General features: G+C 43.5%; 1 protein-coding gene across 3 annotated transcripts in view; it reads right to left on the bottom strand.

Moving 5' to 3' along the window:
* Positions 1 to 1,991: 1,991 nt before the first annotated feature.
* xirp2a (xin actin binding repeat containing 2a) overlaps positions 1,992 to 20,736 on the bottom strand; it is a 31,385-nt gene continuing 12,640 nt past the window's right edge. For 2 of the 3 annotated variants that reach the window (XM_085910726.1, XM_085910716.1), the window contains exons 3-9: positions 19,519 to 19,664; positions 15,393 to 15,530; positions 13,303 to 13,389; positions 13,100 to 13,166; positions 12,713 to 12,816; positions 3,406 to 12,510; positions 1,992 to 2,125 (exon numbers count right to left, since the gene is read on the bottom strand). In XM_085910726.1, the coding sequence (XP_085766852.1) occupies positions 3,427 to 12,510; positions 12,713 to 12,816; positions 13,100 to 13,166; positions 13,303 to 13,389; positions 15,393 to 15,530; positions 19,519 to 19,664 (9,626 nt within the window). In that variant the 3' untranslated portion in view covers positions 1,992 to 2,125; positions 3,406 to 3,426. The remainder of the gene's footprint in view (positions 2,126 to 3,405; positions 12,511 to 12,712; positions 12,817 to 13,099; positions 13,167 to 13,302; positions 13,390 to 15,392; positions 15,531 to 19,518; positions 19,665 to 20,736) is intronic. The other variant, XM_085910734.1, reaches the window with a different exon arrangement.

Here is a 20,736-nt window from a genome sequence, read left to right on the forward strand (position 1 = left end):
CCAAAGAGATCCCCTCTTGCCTCTTATGCGTGTGAGTGGTATATCAAACACCCCAGCGCCAGTGCTGCTCTCATTTCTCGCTGCACTTACTCATTAAAAAGTCATAAACCGTTGAGTTCATGAAGCTTTATTTCACCCAAAATGCAGACAATAAATGGAAAAAAAGGGGAAAAAAATGTCCAGATATATTCATTCAAGCAATCATTTTCAGGGAAAGCTATTTATGTGAAATGTGTTATTGCAAATATAATTTCAGCAAGTCATAAGTGAATTCTGTGCAAGAGCAAATATTCATGTTATTGTGCACACCAGGTGCAGCTCATCTTTGCTAAAACTGCAGAAAGCTTAAATGAAAGCGGTTCATCTCTCCATGGACGTGTACATATAACTGAGAAGGGGCGATGATGTCTGATTCTGATTTTGCACTGCAATGGTTGCCATTTAATAGTCGTCGCTATCATCGTCGTAATAGCGGTTCCTCTTGATCTGTTCCTCTGCTGTCAGAGTTTCGTCAGGGGCCCACAGAGAAGCTTCGTGGCCGCTCCCGTCCTTTCTTCTCTCATCTTCTGCCCGGTCTGCATTTTGTTCCCGCTCTCGTCCCAAATCCAAAAGATCGTCCAGCGCTGTCAGCGGAGGCCCATCCCCGGCCGATTCCCCAAAGATGTCAAATTCCAAGTCGGAGAGCAGAGTGGAGCCACTGGTACTGAGACCCGCAAAAACGTCCTCCAGGAAGCTGGACGTGCTAATGGTGGGCTCAGCCACCGTCTTCTTGTAAGAAAAAGTTCCTTTGGCTTTCTCTTCTGGAAAATGTGTGAAAACATCTGGATCTGATTCTGTAGCCTCAGCACATTTGGCAGCAGCTGGCACAAAGGCGTCATCCCTTTGTGCCAATTGTAGCACTTCAGCTGGCATCCAGTTTTGTTCATCACCGCAGTCAGCTCGGAAAGCCGTTCTACTTGCGTCTGTCAAAGGGTTGGACTGAAAGGCCTTTTCCTCATCCTCCGTCAACCCTTGCAACAAGACGTGATGGTCAAGCAGCAGACTACTGTTGTTATTGTTGATGTTTGAATTGAGGGTTTCCACCTCTGGTGAGCTCACCTGTAACTCCTCCTCAACTGTAGCCACATTTTTACCCGTTGCATAATCTGTCTGTCTGTCATTTCCTGTCACTTCCTCCATCATTTCGTTTTCTTCCTCCTCCATCACACTCTTTACAAATTCATCCAAAATCTCTTCTCTTTGCTCCTCGACTTCCGACTCCACAACTGAGTCTAGAGGAGGCAAATAGTCGCAGGCACTGTTGTTCACTTCCTGGCTGGCATGCTCACCCGCTGCTTCCTGACAGCCAAAGGCAGGACAAATGAAAGCCTCAACTGCAGGCTCCTCTTTTGTTCTTATGTTGGAGGTTAAATAAGCGCTTCCTTGCTCTCTCTCCTGGTGTATATTTTGAGCTTCAGCAGGGGGGATGCCACCCATTTTCACTGCAGGCTTAGCTGACTGAGTGACTTCTTTTTCTTGCACTGAACCCTCTGCCGGGGGCCATGACGGCTTCATCAACTTCAGCTCTTCCTCGATAGTGAAGGATCTCTTTGGGGAATCAGACTGAGGAGGCCACACAACAGAAATCTTACTTGTGGATTTGTTTTTTTCATTCCCAGTTGAGCTTTTGTCACAATCCCGATAAATATGTTTGCTCTGTGGAGTGGAACATTTGGAATTTTTCACTTTCTTGTCAGGCAAGGATGATTTGATGGCCGTCTTTTCAACTGAAACTTTTTGGTTGTTATTCCATCGTTCTTTGAGAGGTTTCTGTCCGAATCCTTCGTCATAATTTCCCTTGGCCTTAAAGAGTTGCTTATAGTGTGGTGTGCAATACATTCGTCCATGGAGAGATGCGTAGTTGCCAAGACTGCGAAAGAAGAAGCACAAAAAGCAGGTAAACTCTTGGAAAAAAAAAAAAATCCAAATATTTACAATTTGTGTCACTTCACCTTAGTTTGCCTCTACAGTGGTCACAACGAAAACAAGTTTTATGGAAGTTTTGCTTGTCTGCAATCAGAGCTTCCATGGGGTACACCCTCTTCCGACACACCCTGCACAGTTCGGAATCTGGAACTTGAATCTTCTGCACAAAGAGGAGAGGCCATTTTAACTTGCATGAACATACGTTCTCAAGAGCATGCAGCTTAAAGAACATTGTCCAAGTGGCAATGACATACAATGAGCTGTGTCGAAAATCCAAAAAAACAACATGTTAATAAAGTTAACACACCAACTCCAAAAACACACCAAAAATACTTGTTATTGTAGTCATTGTTTAGAAGGGTGCTCACCCACAGTGGGGCATATTCAAGATTCAAGAAGAATTTATTTGGACGTGAACAATTTTATACAGTTCTACATGTCTGCAAACTACAACAACATAATAAATGTATTGAGCAGCTGGACTTTAGAATCTTGTTCCCGGATCCAGCAGTACCATGATGCAATTATTTGTATTTCAAACATTCTTGCTGTATCACTGTGGTAATTGTGGCTAGTATCAAAATAAGTTCATAATCATTAATAGTGGAACTTCAGTTCACAAATCGGGTTGCTAACAATTTTTTTAGCCAATTGCTTTGGTTCATGAGGAATGCTTCAAAACAGTCACAGCATCCATGCGGTATGTTGTATCATGTATTTTCTCAGCGAGACCATAATTCACTCTGTGCTTCAGATTTTAGACCCGAGAGAGGCTTAAAACAAAGTCAATTGGGCAAGCGATTGTGCTTTTGAAGCCCTGGAAAGTGTTATCGTTCTGGTGGTATTTGCTAAGCACTCACAAGTAAATGCCTTCACATATTGTTTTATTTCACGTTATCTTCTGGAGAAATGTAATTGCTCTGCTCTGAGATACAGGATGAGAGTGTACCCTTTCCATGACAGACGGAAAAATTCAGTGTGCAACAGACACTGTTTGCTGGTGCGTGGAAGAGAGCGGCACGGTACGCCAAAGAATGTTGACACATCGTATATGTAGATGGTTGATAAAATTGATAGTGGCGAGGGGTGAATTGGGTAAGCACGGGCCCAGGTACCAAATCTCTCATCCGCAGCTGTTTTAAACTTAATGCTTGCTTGCTTTTCATTGGAGACAATGAAAACACCACACAAGGTATGAGTAATACTCGTTCGATATGTTAGTGCTAGCGCTAGAATCACACCAGGTGGCATGAGCAAACAATGTGGACTATAAATATGAGGTGTGAAATTGCTTGAATCATTGCACCTGTAAACTGCTCAAAACAACAAAATGACAACAATCACAAAACAGGGTTAGGACAACAATCATAGATCGTTGGTTAAACAAAATCTTTCTTTTCACAGGATGAACGTCTTAAAGTGTTACAAACCAAAACACACCATCAAGCCTGTTTAGTGTCGTCATGCGGCAATGCTCGCATTACCCATCACAACAGTCTCCTGCTGATGTGTGACAGTCTGTGAACTCCTCTGCTCCGTGACACTGAAGCCCACGTTCTGGAAGCCACCCTGGCTCTCAGCCCAAGAATGCTGGAAGTTTCGCAGTAGCTCCTCAGCAGAAGCATCGGAGGGCACGGCACCTGTTGCAACTCTGCCTCTAACGACATCAGCGTAGGATGGAGGGTTGCCTCGGGTCGCAGAGCTCCCCGAGCTTTCAGAATGCACCTCGCTCCTCATCATGTTCCCAAAGTCATCGATGCTACAGAATCGCGAGGATGTTTCAGATTGCTCCACTGGCTTGGAGTGGGAAAAGTCTGCTTCTCTTTTTTCAATTTGTTCTCGTAGATCTCGAGCCGCTTGAGAACTGTGCTCGCCACTTTCAAAAACGTTTTTTATCGCTTTGACGTTGAACGTTGCCACTTCTTCTGTTCGCAGGGCGCGTGGGTCGGCATCTGCGTCTTCAGTGTCACTGCCCAGCCTCTCAGCAATCACTATTGGCTCTTTCCTGGAGTAGACCTCTGCTTTTGAAGACTCAAATTTATTGACCAGCTTCGACATGTCCACTTTTGGCAAGTCTTCTTTTAAGATGTCTGCAGTCAACCCCTGAGCACTCTCCTCCGTATCAGCTTCGAGACGTTCAGGGATATCGATCGGATCCTTCCGAAGGTACGACTTGCTTACTTCTGCTTTCCGGGCCTCTTCAAAGAAACACTTTTTGTCTTTGACTGTCATCATGGAGTCGCCGAGTTCTGCCACATTTATCGATACGGGCTGGCTGAGACACGGAGACGATCGCCCTACGCAATCCACAAACAACTCTGCCGAGGCCATGGTAGGTGGAGGGGTGGGGGTGCAAGAATCTTTTGAGGTAGTGTCTTTCAATTTCATCATCTTCTCAGAGCGGCTCATGGTGGGAGATGGCGTGGCCCGGAAGGTTGATGTGGTGGTGTACCGCTTTCGAGCTGGAGAGGGAGGCGTCCCGACAGACTTGTAAGGCGGCGGTGACGGGGTGCCTCTGAGCGGTGACTCTATCCTTCTGGATTCGATGCTAATGAAGGTGGGGGAGGGGGTGCGGATGCTGGCCAATGGGGAGTGGACTCTCTGATCTGCTGCCTCACTCAGCTCCTGTTGCACTTTGCTCTCCTGCAGGGACCTTTTTTCTTGTGGTCCTTTCTTTTCAGTTTTGGACGAACCGATGCTGATTTTTGATAACTTTGTCGTCACGCCACTTAAAACCTTCTGGTCTGGTTTTGGAGGCACTGGGGGTGGCGGGGGAGGGAACTCTTTTGCTTTCATTTCCACAGCTGTCAGTATCTCCTCTAGATTTGTGAGCTTAACTTGGATAATATTCTTCAAAAAGGCGATCATTTCTTTCAACTTTTTCTTACCTGACTGTTTGGCAATTCCACTTAAATTCTTTCTTTGCTCTGATCCCACCAGCCAGTCAGGGAGATCACTTATAATCATGCCGACAACGGTGGGCTCAATTTTACTTGGTGTGCCCTCAAAGTCTTTCATTTGAGTGAGCAGATTCTGCAAGATGTGACATTTCTCCACTTGTGGCATTTCCTCTGAATGGGCCTGGTCCACACGAGTCATTTTCATCGATGTGTCACTTTTTGACTTTGCCGCTGTTGTCTGCGGTTTTATTATTTCTGGAGCTTCTTGTTTGATTTGCTTTTGTTGCGTATGAGCAGATTCTTGCCTTTGACTGCTATGCTGGACCACCCTCTCTGTCACAACCGTCTCCTGCTGTCTTTGGACTTGCTGTGTCCTCGTGCTATGCTGAACTTGGGAGACAGATGTTGTCCTAGACTTCTCGGGCATCAAAACAGTGACTTCAAGTGGCTTTGTTTCTTTGGTTTTATTTCCTTGCACAGGTTTCATGTAACTTTCTTCCTTAGTTGGCCCCAAATATTTGTTGTCTTTTGCTTGAAATTCTGTCGTTGATGATGTCACATGGGTGCTTTCCTGGGTCAATTTTGTTTCACTCCTCTGTGACGCATTGCTTGCCTGCTGCTGCAAGAGTGTTTCGCTTTTCATTGCATGGATTTGTCCCAAAGTGTCACATTTGTCATCTTTTTTCTCAGCAGGCATCTTAAAGGTTCTCACCTTGAAACTAGGCGTTACCTTGGGAATTTTTGTGGGTTGAGAAGGAGGCATTTTTCCTTCTTTTGTCACAATCTCATTGGCATTTTTCACATCTGCGCCTTGCACCGTTGCTGCGGCCTGTCCTTGGACATGTGTATTTTCTTCAGATAGGCCATTGTGTGTGACATCAATAATAGCGGCTGTGGACTTCTTAATGACCTGCTGCTGCTCACTGACTGAAGAGGTGACATTAACGCATGAATGGACATTTGAGGTTTTGTGATCAGACTGGGAAAAAGGTTGACTCTTGAGTACGGGTGCAGCTTGATTTGTCCGGCTGACTTTTGAGGAAAGTAATTTTTCAGAGTTCTTACTAGAAAATTGTTGGTTGTCTACAGAATTTTTGGAATACACTGGGGCTACGTTCTTATTTGCAACAGAGATCAAGGGCTTGCCCAGAGGAATCTGAGATGGGATTTTCTTGGTAGTTTGTTGCACTGAAGTTTCTTCTTCGGGAACTTGTACTTTTGCTTTGGGTGCTTCTGTAGTCTCTACCTTTTCAGTCCCACTTAATGTGGAAAACTGCAGAGTGTCAACATTGGCAGGGGTCTGTATGCTCACTGGAGGAGAGATGGGAGTTGTGACTGTGCTTGTCCCCGTGTCGGCATTTTCCATTCTGTGCTGACGGAATTTTTCTTCTGCGAGCATGAGGGGGGTTTTAAATTTGCTAGCGTACGGCCTCGGCTTTGGCGCAGCAACTGGTTCGGGGGGCGGTGGCAACTTCATGGGTGGAGGATATACTTTTTTGGGTGGCTGCGGGCTTGGGTTTTGCATCAGTTTAGCAGACGGGAGGTTGGGCATTTTTTTGTCTGTCTCAACATGCTTGTGTGTATCCTGCTGTCTTGCTTCTGTGACACTTTCCTGAACTTTGACCTCTCCGAGAGGTGCTGTTGTAGGTTTTTCTTGTTGAAGGTGAAGCTGAGTGGGACGTTGCAATGGATTCTGAATGTTTCTTTGCCATTTTGGTTTAACAGGCACAGGCCTTTGAGCCTCTGGTTCTTTGGGCACTTTAAACAAAGGTTTGCCTATGGGCTTCCCTGGATTTGCAGCAGGAGGGAGCGGCATTGCATTGAGTTCTTCTTGTGAAGGTGGGGGAGGAAGAAAATCTTGACCAGAACAGGAGGTTGGAGGAGGAGGCGGAAAAAATTCCGGGCCAGATTTTCCACTTTCAACAGGAGGTGGTGGCGGCGGTGGTGGAAGGTCACCTTCCTGGGTTACGGCGGCAGCTCGGGACAAGCCGGATGCTGGGCTTTCTAGCACGGGAGAGGGAGGTGGAGGGAGGGAAAGCTCAGACTCAGAACGAGGAGGTGGTGATGAGGGAGGTGGAGGGAAATGAATTTCCGGCTTACCCTTTTTAGCCATGCCTCGCGTCACCATGTCCAGATTATTAGAGGCGCTCTTTATGTTTTTGAAGCTTTTCATTTGTGCCAAAGCCTGGTTCTCTGTTTGCTTTTGAGCTGCGTGCTCAGTTATGATGATATTTTGTTGATGAGAGACCGTTTGGTGCACGACGTTGGTCTGTACCTGTTGAACCGTCTTCGTTTTGCTTATTTGCTTGTTTGAAACGTTTGTCTGTAATGTGTTGCGTACCTCTTTAATTGTATTCGCGTCAGCTGTTTTAGCATTTGCGTGCTCATAATTAGATGTTTGTTTAGTCTTTGTCATAATGGCCTTGGCGGATTGTGTTTTCTGTTGGGGCAGCACTTTGGGCTTTTCTTCTTTTATGTTCTTTTGTTGAAAGGCCCCAGCAGTATTGTCTGCTTTGGATGCAGTCACAGAGGCCTCATTGGTAATTACCTGTGTTTTCAGAAGCTTGTTTTCATTGTGCTTTTGCGACTCACACCTTTGAGAGAGGTTTTTTACAGCAACGTCTGAACTGCCTGTTATGCTCTTTCGATTTTCTTCAAGTAAGCGCTCGTGTGTCACTTGATTTATACCGGTCGTTAGTGGATTTTTCTGGGGAGCCTTTGCTTTTGAGTGCACGCGCTTTGGCTTTGAATACTGTTTTCTTTGCATCAGGCACTTTATTGCCCCTTGAACGTCCCCTTTCACGACTTCCTCTTTTTCCATTATTGTTGTTTCCTGTCCTTCATAGAGTGATTTTATGGATGTTTTCACATCTCCTTCGATGCTCCCCCGGCGCTGCATTCTTGGGCTGGTTGTTGGCTCAAGGAGAAGCTGGATGGTTGCTTTGATATCCCCCTGTTCACTCACTTGATACTGATATGTCTTCTTTTCACTGGAAGCCTCGTGTAAAGATTGCATGGCATTTTGGATGTCGCCTTTGACAACCTCTTCTCGTTCGACTTCCTTGACCGCACATTTGGCTTCCTCCAGGGACTTGAGGGTCCCTTTGACATCACCTGGCACTAAATCTTCAACGGAGCTTTCCGATTTTGTAGTTACAGACTTCTCAAGTGACTCAAGAGCCCCTTTAATGTCTCCTCGTAATATTTCTGGCTTTTCCATTTCTTTCAGCTGATACTGAGCTTTCTCCAGAGATCTTAGAGTCGTGGGTATGTCTCCTTTCACCACCTCCTCTTTCTCTACCGCTGCTTTTTGATTGATGGCTTGACTCAGTGAATCCAAGGCTGCGCTAAGGTCTCCTTTCACAATGTCCTGTTTCTCCAGGTTTCTGTAAGTCGCAGCGGGCTCCGTCATGAAGACTTGAACAATGCTGCACACATCACCCGGAACGATATCATCTTTTGCCACCGTGCGGCCGATCTCCTGTTGGTTCTTCCTGAGCAGGATTTTGGTTTCCTCAATATCGCCGCCAATAATGCACTCCTTTTCTACCGCTTGCACCGTTTCATCTGCTTCGGATTGAAGCTGCTTCAAGTAGTCCAAGGCACCGGACTCGATGCACGTCGTATAAAAGCTGACATTACCCCTTTCTATCTCGCCTACCCTTATCTTTTTAGCGTCTTCTGCCCCTGAGTTGGAGAGGAGCCGGTGAAGGGTTTTGCTGACGTTCCCTTGAATGATATCTTCTTTTTCCATACTTGCCTTTTCCTCTTTATTCAACAAGGAATATATTGTCATCCTCACATCTCCCTTTTCATCCTCTTGAATTAGAATGCCGTGTTTGGAAGAACTCTCGTTCCTGAATAAATTGTTTATGGCCTCCTGGATGTCCCCATGGAGGATTTCCTCTTTCTCAACATTGCTGCCTTTCTCTTGGTTGAACAGTTGCTCTACTGTGGTGTTGATGTTGCCCCGCTCTTCCACGTCAATCGTTATGCCCCTTTCGGTGGTCTCCCTGCGATTCAATAGGTTGAACATTATGTTCCTCAGGTCCCCGCGAATGATTTCTTCTTTTTGTATCTCGGGGGTCTCCTGGTTCATCAGTTTGTACTTTGCCATTCGCACATCGCCAATTTCATCTGCCTCAATGAGGATGCCTTGAGAGTCAACCATTTTCCGAGAGCAAAGTTCCTCAAGTGTCTCTTTAACGCTTTTTCCCACAATGTCTCTCTTTTCCACAGTCATCTCATTGAATTCATTGAAAGGCGTCGATTCAAAGAGCCACGTCGTTGTCTTTACATCACCCTGTGGAATTTCTTGCCTTTCAATCACAAGCTCTGTGTCATCCGTGTGCTTGATGCTGTCGAGCGGCTGCTTTTCAAAGAGCCACACAGACTGTTTGACATCCCCTTTCATCACTTCCTCCTTTGTCACTTTCTCCAAACCATCATACTCTGCTCCTTTGTCGCCAATCTCGTCAATCGCATGCGTTTCAAACATCCAGGTGGCTGATCTGACATCTCCCTTTTGGATTTCACTCACGCTGACCGTTCGGATGTATTTTTGCGACATCTCATCCGTCTCAAATCGCTGCTTATTTGTCCTCACATCACCACCCTGGATGTCTGCAACTGTTTTGGACATTACTTTTATTTCCTCCGTAATTTCATCTAAAGGTTGTGTTTCAAACCTCCATCTGGCAGAGCTAACATCTCCTTTGTTGATACCCTCTTCAGTAACAGCTTTTATAACATACACCTCCTCCGAGTCTCTGATGGAATCTAGAGGCTTGGTCTCAAACAACCAGCGGGCACCCACCACATCTCCTCTCATGACCTCTTCCTTGGTGACTGTGGTGACTTCATGGTAATGGCCTTCTTTGTCACGGATAGCATACAGAGGTTGGGTCTCGAACATCATGGTGTAATTTTTGACATCCCCCTTCTCTATATCATTTCTAAAGATACTTGTGAGTTTCGAAATATCAGACTCACTGGATCTGTCTTTAATTTGATCCAGGGAGAACGTCTCAAAAGTGAAACGACCTTTGTTGACGTCACCCCCTTGAATGTCAGTGACAGTTCGAATTTCTCTTTCTTCTTTGGATTCATCGTGGATTGTATCAATTGGGTGGTTCTCAAACATCCAGGTGCAATTGACCACATTGCCCTTCTGGATGTCGTCAGCCTGCTGCATCTTCAACAGCTGCATTGTCTCCTCCGAAGTGGAACTCATTATGTCTGACGAGCGATTCTCAAAAATGTACTTCATCCTAGAAACGTCACCTGACTGGATGTCGATTTCGGTGACCCTTCTGAAAGATTCACTGTCTTCACCAGTGAGGTTCTCAAGATTCTCGGTCTCAAAAAGAAAACGGGCCAGCCGCACGTCTTTTCCTTGGATATCGTCCTGTTTTACGGTGCAGGTTTTTAAAATGGTCTCAGACTCTGTATGGTCACGTATGTTGTCGAGACTCTGGGTTTCAAAGAGCCAAGTGCAAGTTTTGACATCACCTCTCTGCACTTCCTGAACATTTGCCTCGCTATTTTCAACTTTCTCATAGAGGGCATCAATTGGTTGGGTTTCAAAGAGCCACCTGCAAGTCTTCACATCTCCTCTTTCAATTTCAGTCTCTTCTTTTGTCTCCTTTTCTTCACTATCAACATGCTTGATGGCATCAAGTTGCTGCGTTTCAAACAGCCACTTGGCTGTCTTAACATCCCCGGACTCAATCTCTTGTTTCGATATGCCTTTTATGAGCTGAAACTTTTGGAGGCTTTCGTCAAACTCATCAATAGGCCGAGTTTCAAACATCCATCGACAACTACGCACGTCTCCTTTGACAATCTCCTCTCGCCTTACGGTCCTCACCTCATGGTAATGGCCGGAGCTGTCTTGCATGGCATACAAAGGTGTGGATTCAAATAGAACTCGGTTGGATTTCACAGATCCACTTGTGACACCTTCAACTTGAATTTTCTGTGCGCCTTCACATTTACTCAAATCCATACGTTCAAACTTTTCCTTACAGTTTGTCACATCACCTTTGTCTAGCGCTTCAATGTTCACAGTTCTCATCATTTCTTTCTTCTCTTCTCTTATATTCGCCAGAGGTTGGCTTTCAAAAACCCACTTTTGATGCCTCACATCGCCCTTTTCTTCTTCAGTTGCTGCCATTTTTGTAAGTTTCCCCACCTCAATTAGTTCCTTGAGATTTTCCATGGGCACGGTTTCAAAGAGATGCTTCGCTGATCGCACATCACCTCCAACTATCTCCTCGGAGGGTAAAAATCGAGCATTGGCGTTATCTTTCAACGTATCCATAGGCTGAGTTTCAAAAACTAGGCAGTGTTTCCTTACGTCAGCTCCAATGATCTCTTCCTTTTTCATCCTGGTGGTCTCCCACTCTTCTTCGTTGATCGTGTCCAGAGATTTTGTCTCAAAAAGCCATCTACCTTTGTTGACTCCCCCTTTAACGTTGTCCTCCATGGAAATGCCACATATAAGCTTTATATTAGCAAGGTCTTTGTTGATAGTATCAAGGGGTTGGGTTTCAAACATCCAGCGTGATGTCGTCACGTCTCCTTTCTCGGTCTCCTCCCTGCGAATAGTCGTGATCTTCAGCATCTCTCCCGAATCCCCCCTGATGACGCACATGGGGAGAGTGTCAAACATGCGAGTGGTTGTCTTCACATCCCCTTTAACCTCCTCCAGCTCAGACTTCAGGCTCAAGAAATGGCTCTCTTCGATGGTTTCTGTTTTGCCCAGTGAATCTAGGTGCTGTGTCTCAAAGAGATACCGAGCGGTTTTCACATCTCCTCCGGTGATGTCTTTGGTGATAACAGCATCCAGTTCATCTTCTTGGTAGATCTTATTCAGATAGTCCAGCGGCTGCGTTTCAAAGAGCCAAGTCGCGGTACGGACATCTCCTCTTGCAAGATCGGTCACCTTTTGCGCCTGATCTGAAGAATCAAGCGTCTCCGACCCGAGAACATCCATGGGCTGAGTCTCAAACATCCATGCTGTGTATTTAACATCCTTCCCAGCAATGATTTCCTGCTGCGCAATATTCTTAACCTCATTCTCATCAGGGGTGTCATCTTTTATCGTGTCCAATGGCTTGTTTTCAAACATCCAGCGCCTGGATTGCACTTCACCTCTGAGGATCTCATCCCACTCCACAGATTCTCGATCAGGACTCGTACTCCCACTTGAACCCTCGTTTTCAAACCTAAAGCATGTTTGCTGAACATCCCCCACTGTTTCCTGAGTATTTTCTGACTCGGTAAGATGACTTTGGTAGTCTTCTTCCAGATTCTTGCGCACCTCTGGATGAATATGCTTGTAGAGGCGCTTTAGTTCAGCCATGCTTTTGTGTTTGAAGTACTGTTCCTTGTTAAAATTGCTTTTATTCTGGGTTGCTTGCCTGTCGGGCTGGGCACTGCTCTCAGGGGTTTCCTGTGTTATCTCCAGCAGATTCATAGGTGGTGGAGGAGGAAAATATTCTGTTGTTTCATGCATCGCTGAAGACACTGCAGATGAGGCCGTGGTCTTTACGGAGGAGGAGTTTTGGTGACTGGTGATGGTTGAATGTTTGGACACCTGGCTTACTGGCATCCACTGAAACTGGTTAAAATCCATATCGACCTAAGTGGTTCATAAGCGGGCATGGTAAGAGGAACAGTTAAAGGTTACAATGTCATTCCAAATGACAGTCATGTCAACAAATTCACAATCTCTTCTCAAATGAATTAAATGTTGTTTTCAGTTTGCTGTTGGTCAGCTTGGAAGGTCTGATCATGTCATGTGGCCTCATTCTCTACTTAGTTTTATAAAACTCATTCAATACCTTTATTTCACTGGGCGGTGTGGCCTCCTCAATGTTTCTTTCATATTGCTGCTTCAAAGACTGCGTGGAAACCTTTGGTAGGTCCTCTCCTCCGACAGGCTTAGCTGAATTAGACACAAGAAGATGGCTGCCTCATTAAGTCCTTCATAGTGAGGGGAAAGATAAATGAAGTAAATCCTTTCATTAAAAACCTGGGTACTTTCATTTTCTGGAACCATGCAGTGGCAATTTCTCCGTTTCCCCTTTCTGATATTTTACCATTCATACGTTGCCATTTTTTACTGTGCATTGAACATTGATCCAAACGGCTAATTCATGTACAGTATTATTAATGTGCAGGGTATGAAATGTGATCATTATGATATAGAAGACAAAGAGCAGACTAACCTGTTTCATTGTATTTTCCGTGACTTGCGACCACATTGTTATGGTGTACGCTCTCATCATGGATTACCTGCAGAAGAAGGCAAAACATGAACATGTTCACAGTCACAAGTTTTTGATCTACACCACATGAATTGCTTAGTATGCTTGTAATATTCAGGACTTGGAGCAGAAAGTCCAGAATCATATGGGTGCGACTCAAATACCTCTTGCTGATTTTGAAAGATGATTGCGGAGGGGACGTTTTCTCTGACACTACTTCTCACAGTCAGCTCAGAAGAACTGGAAACCTCCTTCCAATCAAGAAAAGTACATTGAATCTCTGTTGCACTCGCAACATTCGCTTAGTGGACATTTTGTTTGGAACAATCAAATGACATCTCCTAAAAGTGATGTGCAAAGAAAAATCTGATTTTGCAGTGATTGCTTCGTAAAAAAAAAAAAATTGTTCTCATGGTTGCAGTCCACAGTGAGGTCCAAATGAACTGTCATACTGGAAGAGCAGTGTTTTATTTTCTCTTTTCCCACAACTGTACTGTAGTGTGTGGTGCAAATATTTTCACGTTGATGCTGTTCTTGTACTGTTGTCATTAAACTGTAGCCAATGTGCGGTTGATGAGTATATAAGTATATGCTTATAAACCTCGGTTTTATCACCACATAGTTGCTGAAAGCTGAAACAGCCGGAGAGTAATTTTCATAAAGCTTAATAAGAAGCCCTTCATGGTCTGTGGATATGTTTTTTTTTTTTTTTTTTTGCTGCTCAGCAGAGTTTGAATTACATTTTCTATTTGAATTGTATAGAAAACACATTAGCCAAATCAAAGGCGTGTGAGCAAGTGGTAGAGGATTTGAGCTTGTCTCCTTTGCAGTTAACACGATAGAAACAGCCTCTTCTCCTGAAACCACTTATGTCAGGATTATATCTTTGGAATGTTCAACAAGCTTTAAAACATGGCATAGATCCTGGATAAAATGTCTGTGAAGGGAATCTGACTGTAAAGTGCTTTCTGTTGAGGCGGGAGAGCATTGAGTCGATGAAACAAACGCAGACATTCCTCGCACACACCTCAATGTAAAATTTAGCACTCAGCAAGGTCTTTTACGCTCAGTGCATCCGCTCTGCTTTCCATCTCACTTAACAGATGGGGAGAGTGAATGGAGGGCCAGATCTGACCTTGCTTCGCTGGGATGAGATTTAACGTGTTCTGGCATTTGCTGCATGCACAGTAGTGCATAGATGATCCACATTGATGATGACCTCTTTGATTGACAAATAAAAATGGCCACATTTATGTCCGCAGGGGAACTTTTTAACAGAAATATATCACCCTCACCACGTGAATTTACGAATGCAATGCCTACACAAATAAATAACTGTAGGGAAATCCAAATAAAGATTACTGCACTCGAGCAGCCACAAATGTCCCGTTGACCAGTATACAGTATTGTTAATTCCACTTACTTACACAATGGTGAGGTAAAATTAAGTTTAGCTCTAAAAAATGGGGTTTGACTTATTACAGTGGCACGCAAAATGTGAAAATGCAGAGAAGACCAGAAAAACACAAACAGAGGAGAGTTTGCTAACCAGGATAAGGGCTAAAACATTGTTCGTGCCAATTGTCTTCCTGGATGGTTCACACACTTGACAACAACATGTACCTGCTGCTTCTCTCAAGCAGCTCCAAGGACTTGAAAAACTGCTGTAGACATTTCTGTCAGAAGCATTTATCATTGTTTAAATTGCCTTAAGTGCTAATAATGCTGGTGAATATGCACTGGAGAACAAGCACCTGGGATTTTCAGTTACAGGTTATTTGAATAAAAATGACTGTCTCGGCCATTATTTTTAGCCGTATGTAACTATAGCAACAAAAAAATAAAAATAAAATGCTGTGTAGAACCGAGTGTTGGGCAGAAGTGTGCGTTCAGTAAATGTTGCTGGTCCGTCAGTCGTCATTTGCCTGCGGCCGGGCCCTCCATCCGTCATTGTCAGAGCGCCATTATTTCAAGCCGACCAAATCTGTCATTGACAGTCCATCGGTTTGTCTATCATTATTGTCAGTCAGACATCTTTATTTTATCTACGCTTCCGTGATTGGTAAACTATAGTTTGAAAACTATATTTTTGTACCGACTTCATTTTTTTCTTCTTCTTCTTCCACGTCGGTTCATGGGAAAAGCCAATCGGTGTCAAGAATGTACACGCACTCGGATTACAGAGAAATTCGAAAAGAGTGTACTACTGCATACTTTTGGGTTCATCAACAATGGCAATGACAACATTTCTCACCTGCACAGATCTCTGCTGAAAATGGACTTGAGTGCTGCTAGACTGGGAAGACGATGAGGCAAATTCTTGATTTTCAAACTGTTTCTTCACACTGGCCAGGCCACCAGGCAGTGAGCAGGCTTCAGACTCCTCCATTACCTGAGAAAACAAAATACATCAATACAAAAGAACAGAGAAATCAAAAGAGAAAGTTCAAAGTATTTACAAAGCCCAATTCCAATTAAGTTGAAATCATATGTAAAAAAAATGCAAAGCCTTTTCAATCTGAATTCACTGCAGTACAAACTCTTAAAATGTTCAAACTGATCAACTTTGTCATTTTTAATTTGATGTCTGATGCAATAGATTCCCAAAAAGGCTGGGACAGGGGCATATTATTCACTGTCTAGACTCACTATTTCTCTTAACAACACTCAAAAGGTTGTTTGGGAACTGAGGACAGTAGAAAGTGTACTTGGGGACCTCAGAAGGAAAAATACAAGGTTTATCAAGAAAAACTGTCTCGAAAAACGTTTTTTTCTTACAATGTTGTATTTAAGCAAGCTTCGAATAGCTTTATAAACCAATTTGTCCAGACACCCTGGGCAACGTCATATTGCCCGGCTGCTAGGTGGGATTGACTCGCTCAATCTTTTTCCCTTTTTTTTTTAACAGTGCATTAAAATAAACCAGGGGCATTATTTGGGCAAATACAAGATTAGACACAAAAAAAGGAGCGTCAGATATTTATCAAACTTTCATATTGCTCCATTTACCCATCTACACCTCAATTGCTTTCCCATTCCAGTCTGGCATACACCCTCAGTTGCTCAGCAGTCCTGAGTCTCTGTTGTCGTATCTAACGGTTTGTTTCTGCGTCACACATTTTCAAAGAAAGACGAGGTCTGGATTGCTGGCAGGCTGGTGGTTGCATTCTTTTTTTTTGGCCTCAGTTTCATTTTCAAAACTTGTCAAACTTATCTACACAATTCAATCATTACAAATCAATCATCATTAACATAATCAGTGTCTTCTCATAATTGAATATCATTCAATATTAATAATAACAGAAAGGTCATTTGGGGCAAATCTGTCATTTCAGAAGCGTAAGCTATCAAACTGGGAGCACTTTGCATTAATCAGTACCCATGAAGTAGTTCTCAGTTTCAAAAAGGTTGTCGACCCTTGATGTGTAGCCTTCTTCACTTTTATGTGGCCTGTGGCCTCTAGCGTCAGCCTTGTGTGAATTGATGGTCAGCTGTATCGTGCACTCGCTGTTTCTCTCCATCGCATGCGCTCTCTTTCTCCCTCTCTGTGTCTTTGTCTAGTTTCAAACCCAACTGGTTGAAACAGACGGCCGCTCCACATTGAGTCTTGGGTCTGTTAAAGGTTTCTTCCCAAGAGCCAGGATTCCTTGCTTCTGTTACCCAGTGCTTGCTCGTGTCGGGTTCACTTGGGGTCAAGTTGGAACTCAGTTCATCTTTTAATAAGTGACAAGTAAGGTCTTTGAAAAGTGCCCTGAGAAAACTTCTGCTATGATTTGGTGCGCTATAAATAGCTAGCATGATCCAAAAAGGCTGGGTTAGTGTTTGGGTGGATGCTGTTCCAAAACCTATATATATCTTTCACCATGATTGGTGTCTTCACATATGTGCGAGTTTTCTACGCCATGGGGAGTAACAACCATGCCATGACAGATTCTGGCTTTTAGGGCTGATGACAATCCAGATAGTAATTCTTGGCTTGAAGAACATGACATTCATGGTTTCCAAAAACAATTTGGAATGCGGATTAGCCAGACCACAGCACATTTTTTTTCCTTTATGTTTGCCCATCTCAGATGAGTTTGGGCCCAGAGAAGCTGGCAACGTTTCGAGGTGGTTTTGATAGATGGTTGTCGCTTTGCATGGTAGAATTTTTAACTTGCATTTGCACAGTTTGCATCACTTTCTTGCATATTCAATTGAATATAAAATAACGTGAAATGATTTCTGACATGCAACAACAAAATGAGCACAATGATAGTGTTATGCAAATTATTTTACATGCATATTAATTTTAACAGGACCAGTGGAAACAAAGTGGATGCATTGGAGGGCTTAAAGATACTGTGGGTATTGAAAGGACATCAAGGCAAGGTACAGTTCATATACTTATAACATGAAAGGGACTGAAGAAATGTACTTTAAAACTCAAGTTAAGCAGCTGGGTATATGATTAAGCATTGTCCTTGCAGCTCTTTCAACAGCAACTCATGTTTACTATATTGAAGTTTCAATATTTCTTGTCCTTGCGGCAACTCAGGTGAACAATATTTGATGTAATGGGATTTGTAGCATGCTTTGAAAGGGTGTGTTTGTCAAGGATTCAAAACACAAAAGTCTGATTCATATGCAGAAGAACTGACAGCAAATTAGATTAGAAGTAGTTTTCCAATCAAATATTAGGTGCATCTAGTGAAATGTAAGAATAGTTTCCAAGCAAAAAAATAACTGCTGTCAGTCATTGACGACTGAGCAATGATATTTTACAGAAGCAAAATAGACAAGGTTTGATACCCACTTTAAATTCTTTTTAGTCGATATTTTAGCAAATGTGGATATACAGTCATTTATGGACTCTCATTGTAGCATTGCAATTACCTGCATGTCATTCACTGAACTCAATATCAATTAGCTGCCAGATTTTGGTGTCCGATATTAGGTTGGTCAAAAGTAAAGTAGTAAAGGACAACCATCTCGTTTCCGTGTTGTGAATCTTGGCTCAGTGCGACGAGAATGGGGGCGCCAGGTTTTCAAGTGGATATGCAGTATATTGAAGGACTGTTCTAGTGGCCAATGGAGATTTTTGGGTTATTTAACGACACACACATTTACCGTTGCTTGTTGGCGAGCAGAGTGTGGTGCAATGTAATCCCAGATGGGTTTAGCATGCTGTATTTTAAATGGCAAGAAATGTCAACAAAGGGTGTTGTTGTTTTTTTCTTGGATGATAGACAGGGCACATTGGAATTCTTGAGGCACCACACATTTGTGTGGCTATACCTATGACAGTTGCCTAAGGTGTGAAAGAAAGGGGAAAAAGAGGGGAGGGGGGGGGGGGGGGATCCCATGCAGATTTTATTTGGCAGCTAGGCCCTAGCTCTCAGCTGTCAGTGCTGCCACAAGAGGCCTGACACTGAGCATTAAGTGAGGTCAGGGAGGTTGTGGTACCGCAACTCTGGCTATTATAGCAGCGAAGTGGACGAAAATGATTCAGTATATCTTGCTTGAAGCTGTGCCAGCCGTACTGCTATTATGTGACGCACGCAGAAAAAAGGATGGATGACTGTTTGGAAATTGTGTGTACTGCAATTTTGAAGGGACAAGAAATGCACTAAGAGCACATCCTTTCTGAAAAGAATTTCACGTAAATTTGAGCTCTCCAAGGGCATTCTGAGATGCCCTGTAATCAAGTGACTGCTTTAAGAGCACAACTAATGTTTGACATTGTGGAAAGGAAATAGACTTGCTCGCTGGGGTAGGTGCATGACATTGGCAGGTGAACTGCAAGATCTCCTGTCCATGTGATGTAGGCAATTGGAGACCGCCTCGCAGCAAGATTCTGCACCCGTGTGTGACCATCCTTCCCTCACTAATGGCGTTGGTGCTATGAAAATATTTTTAAAATGATAATAATTCATTTAATGAATGTGTTTCCACAAAAATTCAGAAAGATTATCTCACATCGGTGTCATATCGATGAACGAAACCTGATGACATCCACCACACAGATCGAGGTGCTTTTACGGAGTCGTCCGCATTCATCACCAAATTTGCAGCTGTGCCAAGTAATATAATTTTCGGTGTCAACTGACGATGGTTTTCTTAAGTGCTCCTGACTCCACGTGGTAATATGCTTTCCACAATCATTGTGTGATGTTTTTAATGCAGTGAGCGCTGCATGAGGGGCGGTGGTTTTCCGTCTTGGCACTTACGAGCACATTATGTAGCATAGATGATTAAATTCCTGAATTCATTGAAAATTTACATTGCGGAATGTTATTCTTCATTTTTCATTCGGACGAGTCGCTCAAGCAGTTATTCACAAAATTGTGAACTTGCTTGTGAACGACTCTGGCTGTCACCTAAATCCTAAATGGTCTTACCGCCGCAGAGGAGGAGCTGGTACTCTCTTTGTGGGACACAGCAGCTTGATACATGGCCAGACGCTCTTTTAATGACACAGACTCGCTGCTCTCACGGTCATCGGCGTCTGGAGCCCGACTCCCCCGAATGGGTTGCTCCTTTGCAGCTACACACACACATAAACATGAAAATGTCATCGGTTTTTTTGGGCTCTGAGTAGAGACACTATTCAAGTTATTTGGCATTCTGTTTTCTTATTGACGCTTTATATTTATTCAAGACAAGAGAATCTGTAACAAAGTCATCAATAAGTACACACGAGTTTATGAGTCTCCATTTTGCTCAATGCACCCCCATGGACTGCCAATTAGAGTAGAGCATTGATTTTGCATTTGACTTTTCTGCGCTACAAAGCATCATTAAGCAACACAGAACGCTTCACCGTGTCTCAGCACACACCCACACTGGACCTTTTAGCTCTTAACACGTTCGGTCTCTCGCGGCAACAATGTAGTGGGATGAAAGGAAAAACCTACATAAAAATGATTTTCTCTCATTATCGGCAAAACCTGCAACCTTTGAACATGCTGAAATCCTACGCCTTGTTCTTTTGTCATCAGATGCAGTTTTTGCCGCACATGCACTATATGTGCATGAATTGTGAGAGTCATGAGAAGAGTTTGTGGAGCGCTGCTGCACCTGATTCTTTCAAACATTTGGGGGTAAAATGAAGATCCCATTTGTGCCATCCAATATGCTTGCACTTATGTGGCTCAGTTTGTGCTTGGCTATGCATCTTCTATACATAAATTTATGTAGTGCAGTATGTACATTGTACTTTCAACACACAAGGCTTTAAAGTCAGTAAATGTCATATTAGCCCAATCATATTTATTTATTTATTCATTCATTTTCTTTCTTTCTTTCTTTCTTTCTTTCTTTCTTTCTACTGAGAATTTGAATTGGTATGACAATTTTATGGCCAGGCTATAACAAAACTCGAGAAATCACTTCCTTTATAAAACTAACAATCTACAGAGCGTAGCGTCCAAAGTTAGGAGTGAGTGTCTAAGAGCTGTAAACTATTTAAGGCATTGTAAATTATATACAAAAGGTGTACAAGGCATGATTTATAGCTCAGATCAGATTAGATCCACTCCCACGCAGGATCTTTTTTTCTGTTCAGCCTCATTCACCACCACATCTCAGAAGGAAATGTGATTTTTTTTCAATATTTT

The sequence above is a fragment of the Syngnathus leptorhynchus genome, chromosome 1 (assembly GCF_054491065.1).
Source record: "Syngnathus leptorhynchus isolate UIUO chromosome 1, UIUO_Slep, whole genome shotgun sequence".
Classification (NCBI taxonomy): Eukaryota; Metazoa; Chordata; class Actinopteri; order Syngnathiformes; family Syngnathidae; genus Syngnathus; species Syngnathus leptorhynchus.